General features: G+C 36.3%; 1 protein-coding gene across 1 annotated transcript; it reads right to left on the bottom strand.

Annotated features, from left to right (window-relative positions):
• Positions 1-6: 6 nt before the first annotated feature.
• Positions 7-1780, bottom strand: net (atonal bHLH transcription factor 8-like protein net; the record flags this gene model as incomplete). The annotated part of the gene is made up of 3 exons (XM_017636501.1): positions 7-988; positions 1037-1278; positions 1678-1780. Coding segments are annotated over 3 exons (1281 nt in total), but the record flags the coding sequence as incomplete, so codon positions are not given.
• Between the last annotated feature and the right edge of the window lie 8291 nt (positions 1781-10071).

Here is a 10071-nt window from a genome sequence, read left to right as displayed (position 1 = left end):
TGCTGCTACAACCCAACACAACCGAGCGTTGTTTTCCTTCTCAATATTCGCCTTACTCATCCTTCTTCTTCCTGATCTTGCCCTCAGTCTGTATTGTCTCTGTGACCGCATCAAAGCAATCGGCAATCGATGGTTCCGACCCATCCGCGCTGTAATCATGACCCGCCATGCGACTCAGCGTCAGTATGTAGGAACAAGCAATACGCAGCACAGAGAGCTTTGAAAGCTTCTGCGCATTCGAGTAGGAAGGCACTGAACGCCGCAGCGTCTCGTAAGCGGCGGAGATGGTATGGACGCGCGTGCGCTCACGCGCATTGGCCTCAATGCGACGTTCGCGTGTCATATTCTTGTAGTTGCGTTGCTGTGGACGCGCACTACCACTGCCAGTGCTGCCGCCACTACCGCTAGCGCCGCTGCCACAAGGCGCCTCTTCAGCACTGCTGGGTTTGTACTGCTCTATGGCGGAAGCGGCGGCGACGGCGGCGGCGGCTGATGCGTGCATCTCTTCAAAGCCTGACGCGTTTGCGTTCGTGACATCCGCTGCAGCTAGGCTAGTTGCGCGCACCGTTAACGATAGAGGGACGGAGGACTCTGCGGTGTTGGCATGGAACTTGAGATGACTGTTTGCGGCTTGCTGTTTCTTCGGCACATAAACGGACGTCGTTGTTGATGCATTATCGGACGGCGCATGCGCGTACAAATGTGCTGCTTGTTCACTTTCCCTGCTGTTCGCTGGTTTCTTCGCCACCAACGCCAGCGGTTCCAGTTGTTCCTCTACTGTGGCGACGGGTATGCGATGTAGCGTTGTCACGCCTGGATGTCGGACAAACACTTGCGCGGGATTGGGCATCAATTCATGAGGTAGCACTTGACTAGGGTCCCAGATGCCATGCGGCAGTAGTGGCGGCGTGGCAAGCGCGGGTGGTGTCAGCACCACTGCCGAATCTGTGGTCGAGGTATAGCGGATACGTTTCTTCAGCGGTGCTGTGGCAAGGGCGTTTGCGTGCGCGCCCTCCGAGGCTGCCGCCGCCGCCGCTGCCGCACTTAGGCTGGCATCGACTACTTTGGAGGGTTCGGAACTTTTGCGTTTGTTACGTACGAGCGCAATGGGTGTAACCTTAACCTCGACGGAATCTTCAGAGGTCTCTGTCGTCGCATCAGTGGGGCTGGTTGGAGAGCTGGACTCAAGGCGGGCGTGTTCGATGCGATCAAGATCGTCACCTCCCTCAGAGCTGCCGGAACAGAAGCCAGCATCGCGATCATTAGAGTTGGGAGAGCCTGCAAGGAAAAGAAGAAAGAAGAGAAAGAGTTAGTAAAATCAAAGTGTGTGTGCAAAGTTAGTGGTTGTCAGTCTTAAATGCTAAAAACTATTAAAATAATCTATGTCTAATAAGGGGCAGCAACGAGCGCGCACAAGTCACCACACTTCAACGCTTAAGGTTTGCCTATTGTTAGCGCAGCGCGTCTGTATTGATTCTCCCGTTTCTATTTAATTGAAGCGATTTGTTTCTTATGCAAATTCGTTGTTGTATGTCTTGTTTGTTGTGGTTGGTGGCTAATTTGCATAACCAAATTATTTAGTCATCAATACAAGCCACGACACAAAAAAGTGAAACTGTGTTCAGCGCAAAATAAGTAACAAAAAATATTCCGCTTAAACCAGTCTGCGCCGCCTACGCGTCTGCGCACAGATGGTTTTCAAAGCGATCACGGTGCGCGCCGATGCGATAGCTGCCTGTGTATCGGCTAACGCTTGTTGTGGTGGCACAGCAGGCGGCGGCTAAATGCCAGAAGTAGAAAAATACAAGTCACCAATAAAAGCAGCAAGCGTTAATCGTTTCAAGACTAGCCAAATGCGAAGTCTATGCTTTGTGGTTTCAGGGCTTGGCCATGACTCAAAGCCGTCACTGACACCCGCTTAACGATGTATGTATGTATGTAAATAGCTGACGGTCGGTTCGTCTACAAGATTGGCTCAATGGGCCATTAACAACCGTTGGCTGCTGGCTGCCAGTGAGCAGTTAATGCGTTTTAAGCGCTGCTAAACATTCGAGCTTAGCAGGTGACAGCTCATTTAGGAGCTGAAGCGTCAAGCGGGCGAGAGTGTGTAGATAATTTATTGCAGTTATTTTGAGATTAAAATGTTTTTTTTTTTTTGTTTTAACCATTTTTGATGTCGCTGAATCTAAATACAAATGTAGTTAAAATAAGCGACAAAAAAGTCGTGTTTCAATTAAAATTGTATTTAAGTTTTTATATTTTCTCTAGTCTTATATAATCTGATAATCACTTACAGCGTTGTCTTAGCATTAAAATACTATTCTGTCCAAGCTAAATTACACTTGCTCGAGCCTTAAAAGCTGGCCAAGTTGAGCTTTATTTTTTCCTGTGTCTGCTGGTCATCAGGAAATTGTGGGTTGCCATTTCCGCCACTCAAAATCGACTTCAAAGTCTAGACTAGTAGAGACTTAAAACTATTTAAGTCCAACGTAGATTGTTAATAAATAAATTTATGCAAATTAAATTTGGACTACTTAGGAAAAAGTAAATTGCCATCAAAATTGAATTGACTTATTTGGCGCACTATTTTATTGCACAAAAGTTGTTCAGAAATCTACATATTACTTGACTCCACAAAAATTCGTATTTATTTACTCATTTTAAATAGCCACGAACACCAAAACGCAATAACCGTTTCAGAACCGTTTCAACCGATTTGAACCGTTTCACTTCTGAATGTAATTTGAATGCCAAAAATGTAAAAATCAACAGCTTGAGTGAATACATCAAATCTAAATTAAAATTTGGCACAGTTTACACAGTAGCGTAACTTTAAGAACATGAAAACCTCAAACTTCATGCTAATCCTTTAACCCGTTTCAAAACCGATTCGAACCATTTCACTTCCGAATGAAATTTTGCGAAGTATATTAGTTTTGTCGAATTATTAAAGTTTCATCGGATTTTTTACCTACATAATAAGGGTACCTAAAAGACAAGAAAAACCACGAATTTGCTGCTATTTCTTTCTAATTTACTTTATTTCATATAAATTTCTTCAAACCGACCTAATACAAGTAGCACCGAGACAAAAAACGCGGCAAAAATTTTCATAACGGTTTTAGAACATATTCTTCTAATCTAACCGTTTCAATTCTAAACGCTAGGTTAAAGCTGAAAATCCATAACTTGGAGTATTATGGAACCTTTTAAACTTAAGTTGATATTTTTGCTGCAACTAACACAGTAACGTTACCCAAAATACATTAAAATTCTCAAATATTTTGCTAGTTTTTTTTTGATATCGCTTTATTTCATATAAATTACTAAGATAATGGTTAGTTCGACTAGCTTTAAACTAAAAAAAATCAATAACCGTTTCAAAACCGTTTCACTTCTACCAGTAATTTTGAGCCGGCAAATGTAAAAAAATCAAGTTTTATCGAAACGCACTAGCTTCCCATGAAAATTTTCAGTAACCATTTCAAAACCGGTTCGGCCTGTTATAACCAATTCATGAAATGCTTAAAGTGTAAAATATATACATATTTTTAGCTTCAAACTATAAACTGTTACTTATTTTGTTATTTAATCTACTGTCCCTAAAAAAAAAATACTAAAAAAGATCTCGTGCCCTACAGCCTTTCGCTTTAACTCCGCTGCTAAAAACTCATAACTCAAAAAGAAGCAGTCCAACGATAAGGTAGATGTCAAAGAGTCATACAGGGCGATATTTTCAAGTTCACCACAAGAAAGGCAACAACCTCACCAAAAAAAAATCGCGGAATCGCACAATTGAAAGTGGCTCGAAGGCGTACAGCAAGTAGAGCGAGAAAAGTGAAGAATGAAGCGAAACAAGTGCCTAAAAAATTCATAAATTCGCAAGCACTGTGCATTCTAAAAACCTCAAAACTTGTTCCAGCAAAACGTAGCAAGTGCGTACTTTGGCCACCACATGTGGCTCATCGGCAATTAAGGATAACGTGTTTGGTATGCAAATTAAACGTATTTTGCGATTCGAAAATATTCTACTCACTGCGCTTGGAGCTTGCAAGCTGAATCATTGAGTGGCGGGTAAAAATTGGGAGAAAATGCTAAAAACAGAAAAATAAAATAACGAGATTTTTAATGAAAATGAAAGGGCAGCAGTAAGTAGGGTGAAGGTTTTTTTTCGACGTATGAGTATTTCGCGCAATTTTGTTTTTTTTTACTCAACGCAAACAGGTGCAACCTGCTACGGTTTGTCGTATGGACAGCTGTGTTCACTCTGGCAGCTAAGCGAGCTAAGGAACGTAAGCCTACTGAATTTTTATTTTACTAATTGCGCTGGCTACAAGCAAATTGAGCAGCCACTTGACGAGCTAGTTAATTGACTCGTTCAAATAAATTAGCCTTTTCGTTTTTAATTTTACAACGCAATAAATTTCCGATAAAAATAAATTTCTAGTGAAGTTTTTAGCGTTTTTTGAAATAAATTTTAACTCTCTGACTTGTTTATCATTATTTTTGCATTTTTTGGAGCTAAAGATACGAAAACCGTTTCATAACCGATTCAACCGGTTTGAACCGATTCGAACTAATTCCTTCTAATTTTGCGCATGACGCACACAAAACTAAAATTTTGCTTCAAAACGAAAAATATATATAGATTTTCAAGGGTTCCTCTGGGATTTCTACGCCATTTTTGTATGCACTGCAATTTATTTATTTAATTTTTAACTACTCATGCAATTCTAAGCTTAAAACGGCTGTATAGTGTCAAAACCGATTTAACCGGTTCAAACCGTTCCGAACAGATTGTTTGTAATTTCAAAAGTGACGGACGCAGAAGAGATTTTTGCGGCAGAACTGTCTTTTTTTCAAATGTGATAATTTTCTAAACGATATTAGCATACAAATTTTATTGATATATAGGAAAAATTTTTGCTTCATTTGCGTAATACTCGTGTCATTTTAGTAAGTCGCAGTTGCAACGTTTACCCAAAAAAAAAACACTCAAAATAACTCCAAATCGCAAAGTTTCAAAACCAGCGCCTGACAAACAGGCTGCCTACCGTCAAAGCAACGACACACCTTCAGCAGTATGTCAGTGTGCTAAGCAGCTAATCAGCACAAAAACAAAATTGCATAAAATTTGTATAAAAAGGTGAATAAAATTAAATATTTATTAATGCAAAAACAAGGAATTAAAAAAAAATTAAATGCGCTGACGCATGCGCCACATTTTGCAACAATGTATGTACACAATCACTTACATATGTACATCCATGCATGCACCCCAAACGCCGAGCATATTTGCTTAAGTGGCAAATTACAACTTTGAGGCAATGACTCAACGACAGACGCTTGGCGACAAAATGAGTATTTGCACAACTGTTAAGTGAGGTGGTGGTAGGTGTAGTTTGAAAAAATATGTAAAAAAAACATGCTGGGTGAAGTGCAAGTAGGCTTATAAAAACAACGGCAGGAAGGAAGGCCGGCCCACATTAAAACAGCCCTTTTCTACGAATTACTTAGCCGCGTTGCCGCTTTAATTACTGCTGCTTTAATGTATAACATTTTGTTTTCTTGCACCACACTCCTCAACTTCTCCCTATCTATGTATAACAGCTCATTGCATATTTTCCTATCAATTAGCGTCATATAAAAATCCAGATTAGCTTCAAGCTTGTTGGTATCCGCAACGAGCCTAACCCCCTTCGATCAACATCCGATGAGCAGCCGTGCTGGGCAGCGCTTAGCACCGTGCTACATTAAATTGCTACTTTTATAATTGATATGCTTATAATTGCTTTTCTATTTTAAATAAAATTTTAATAGCACAATTGTTTTAATTCTTTCCTGGCTTACTCATTTGCTTTTAATTGCTGACTATTTGTGTTTATTTCTTAATGCAAAAAAAGCTGTTTTGTTCAACGAAATTAAGCGGGAAAATATTTGATAAAGTTTTGTGTGTGTGTGAATTGTGATAAATTTTGTAATTTCGAGAAAAATAAAAATAATAATTTCCGGAAAAACAGGACTTCGGAATTTGGTATATCCACCACTGACTTGAATAATTTGTGCAATTATAAATGTTGTTAAAAGTACAAATTTAATTTAAGTTTTTTTTTTTGAATACTTGAAATATTTTTTGTAAAATATACAAAATTTTTTAATTAACATATTAATTTTATATACACCGTTTGCGTTTTTACGTATAAAATTTAATTAGAATGTATTTTTTTTTAATCCTTTTTTGGCATCTTTTTTGAATGACTAGCTGCTCGAAAACTGATCATGCAAGCTAAAATCTGTCTTATCACCTGAAAATTTTTATTCCGCACATAGTAAATACATGAAAACTAAAAGCAAAAAGTGAACCGGTTCAGGGAAAATGAAACTCATGATAAGGCTGAATATAAATTGGCTACCTCGAGTTGAATAAGCGTTTAAAAAAATTTGAAATTTTTCAGAAAATTTGAAGAGTTAAAACAAAGTTGTTCAGCGAAACCGGGTTGTCTCCAAATCAAATTTGACAAGAGATGACGGAGAATCGTTCTACAATACATCATATATTGTAAAAATTTTTAAAAACCGTTTCATAACCGATTTGAACCGATTCGTTTTTTTTTTTAAATACTTAAATCGCTAATATTGCCCTCCGTTATTGTCTGTTGTTAAAAATCATTTCTGAACCGATTCAGCCGATTCGATTTTTTTAAGACACAAGACACCTGCTGTAAACCGCTCGCCCTATGGTTCACTGATATCGAGAGCATTATTTTTTAGGTTCTATTTTATTCTTGTGCACTTAAACACAATTGTATATAAACAAGTACATACATACATACATATGTATCTATGTACATTAGACTGCATCACCAAAAAAAAATTTGCATTTTTTTCGCCAGGAGTACAAAATTTATTATATTTGAAGATGTCCACCAAAATAGTATTGCGGAAAAATATTAAGATTTAAGTGGACTACCTTTCTCTTTCATGCTTTGAATGAGTTTATTAGCAAATATATAACAATACAAGTCTAAATCGGAATAGTTTAGATTCAGTTATTCAAGTTTTTCTTATACCAATCTTTGAAAAAATTAAAAAAAATTAAGCATCAAAAATCTCATTACTACGATTGCGTTGAAAATTTTTTATTTATTTAAAAAAAAAAAATCTTTAAGGAATTATTTTTATTCATAAAAACTCATGTAAATCTTAATATATTTCCGAAATATTTTGGTGGAAGTCTTAAAATATAATAGATTTTATAATTTCAACGGAAACACAATACCGATTTTTTTTTTTTTTTGTATGGGGAGTGATGCAGTCTACTGTACAAGTATACATATTTATTAAACAAAAAACATTGTATAAAATTCAAACATCTAACGCAAATATTTTTTTTTAATTAGTGTTTATGGCTATCGTCAGAGCATAATCATTAAAAACAAAACAAATGCTGAAAGCACTACGCAATATTTTCCGCTGCTTATTGGCCGAAACTATTTAAATTTGTTTTTATTTACTACATCTGTATTTCTTAGCATAAACAAATGTATTTCAAGTGCATAACGACAGACAGCAAATGAACTACGAGTATATTTTCATAACAGAGGAAATATGATGCGCGCAGTAATGCCAACAACATACATATGACGACATTTGTATATAAAATTTCAGCATTCCAAAAACAATGTATACGCACTCTAGTTATTATTTATTTTAGTAAGAAGAGGCCAAACATATCAGCATAGACTCAAAGCTCAGTATATCCAGTAAACAAACTTAGCTATTTTTTTTCGCCAAGTTTGGTCCCCATAAAGTACTAGTGTTGCAAGCAACGCTTTTTCGGCAATTAGGGTGTTGTGCAGCTATTTAATGTGGTGAAAATTATTTAAGCACTGGGGAGATTTATTCACATGGAATTGGAGATTGGGCTAATAGATTTATTTTAAATAAATTGTGAATCTGCGAAAATATCTTTTCAGCAGATGAATACACTTTTTAACCTTTTTCCCGAAAATTTACATACAGGCTCGAAAATATGCGAGTAACATTAGGTTTGTATAGTAACAGTAACATTGCAGCGAGAGCGTAAAAGCAAAATAGAGCGTTAAATTGAGAAGAAGAGAAAACTAGCAGAAGAACTTATTGAACACATAACTAGCAATAACTTGCAAGTGAACAGTTGTTGCACTGCTTTGACAATCTGCTGTAAACATTTTACTATTTATAAATCAGTTTTAAACTCTTTGCTTTACACGCAAGCACTAACACTGTCCAGTACATCATTAATATTTTTATTTCCACTCATTTTACTTTTGTTTGTGCCAAGGCGAATAAGGTGATTGCAGGAGTACAAAAACAAAAATTTACATGTATTTTGTTTTTGCTTTGGCGGCATAAACTGTCAAAACCTGTAAGTGTGAGTAGAAATTCAAACAAAATTTTTCAATTTGATATCAGAAGCCGTGCGGCGAAACACATACAAAAAATCAACTGAGCTAGTAACACCACTTTTTATATATTCTTTTGACATTTATTCTTCTTTTTCTTCTGCTAGCTAATTTCTGCTAGTAAAAATTTCACTAGCAAGAATTTGCAGCTCTCTCGTGTTGTTACGCTCTCGATTCAGTGCTCTCTTGCAAATTTTTTGCGTTATCATACTCTTTTCCAGTAAAAGTTTGCAGGTTCCAGTACAAATTAGTACTGACTATTGGTAACTATACAAACCTATTCAAATATCGTCGCCTGGATGGAAAATTGCCGGAAGCGTCATTTTGACAATTTGTGGTTTTTGGATGTCTTCTTTAGTTTCCGACTAATTGACTAAAATTTTTTCGGTTATTTGGTACAAATTGTGTTAGTATTGCTGTCGTACTAAACTAATCCAGATCTTTCAAATAGAGTTATCTGTTCTTCTTTAGTTTCCGACATATTCAGCTTTATCATGAGTTTCATTTTCTAGAACCGGGTCACTTTTCGTTTGCGTGTGTTCACTACAGGTGGATGAAAAAATTGTTGGCGAAATTTTGTTCGGGCGAAACTCACGATTAGGCTGATTAGTAAAAAGTATGGTTAATTTATAAAAATTGTTTTCACATTTTGGCGTATATCACTAAAACTGACTGCAAATTTTTTGACAAATGTCGTATACGACAAAATTTTATTAAACTCATAAATGGTTGACACTAAACTAAAAAAGATAAGATAATTTAAGAATTTCATGAACTAGTACATAGCATTTTCCGACACTTTGGAGAAAATCTGTAGTCGTGTTTCTGAGAAATTGCATTCCAAACTTCAATCGTGAGTTACCGAAAGTAACTTGTGACAATCTTTTATCCAGGGATCTACATAAATTATAATTGTCATTATTTTCGCAGTTGGAGTATATGCCAGACGAGTAACAGGTATATACATACAAGGATACCTAAATTAGCGCGTTGAACTTGTATATTTATCTCTCTCCAACGCATTAATTCTATATACGTAGGTACCAACGCCTGACAAAGTTATGTCTAAATTTAATAATGGCTCTATGACAAAATATTCATGGAATGTATTCGTAGATTTTTATTTACTTCATTTCATACATTAGCATTGATGTTTTGTTTTTCATACATTAGTATTGATGTTTTTTACTAAATACCAGGAATAAATATTTAATAAAAAACTATTTCATTTAAGCTTAACCAACTTTTAGTTGCTCGGAGCTAATTTTGGAACGCTTCACGAAATATTTTCATAGACAGTAAATGCAACCCTGGGTGCATCATTAACGAGCTGAAAAACCAAACAAATAAAAAAATTCCATCTGAATCAATATTCCCAAAAATTACAAAGCAAAACAAAAACCATTTTTCCAATTTATGCACTGTTATTTTTATTATTGCAATACAATTTCGCAGCTCTTCAAACATTTTCCACATTATGCTTTTAGGGCTAGTAGTTTCCGACCCCATTTGCTCGTTTTTTTTTTCAATTCTGAATTTAGGCTAGGCTTCATGGGAACTTACTGTGGGTGCAAACAGACCACATTTTGTAAACTGAATTGTGATATTTAATTTTATTTTATAATGA

The sequence above is a fragment of the Rhagoletis zephyria genome, unplaced genomic scaffold (assembly GCF_001687245.7).
Source record: "Rhagoletis zephyria isolate East Lansing unplaced genomic scaffold, Rhagoletis_zephyria_1.1 Rzeph_scaffold_18323, whole genome shotgun sequence".
Lineage (NCBI taxonomy): Eukaryota > Metazoa > Arthropoda > Insecta > Diptera > Tephritidae > Rhagoletis > Rhagoletis zephyria.
This window is presented reverse-complemented; position numbering and strand designations above follow the sequence as displayed.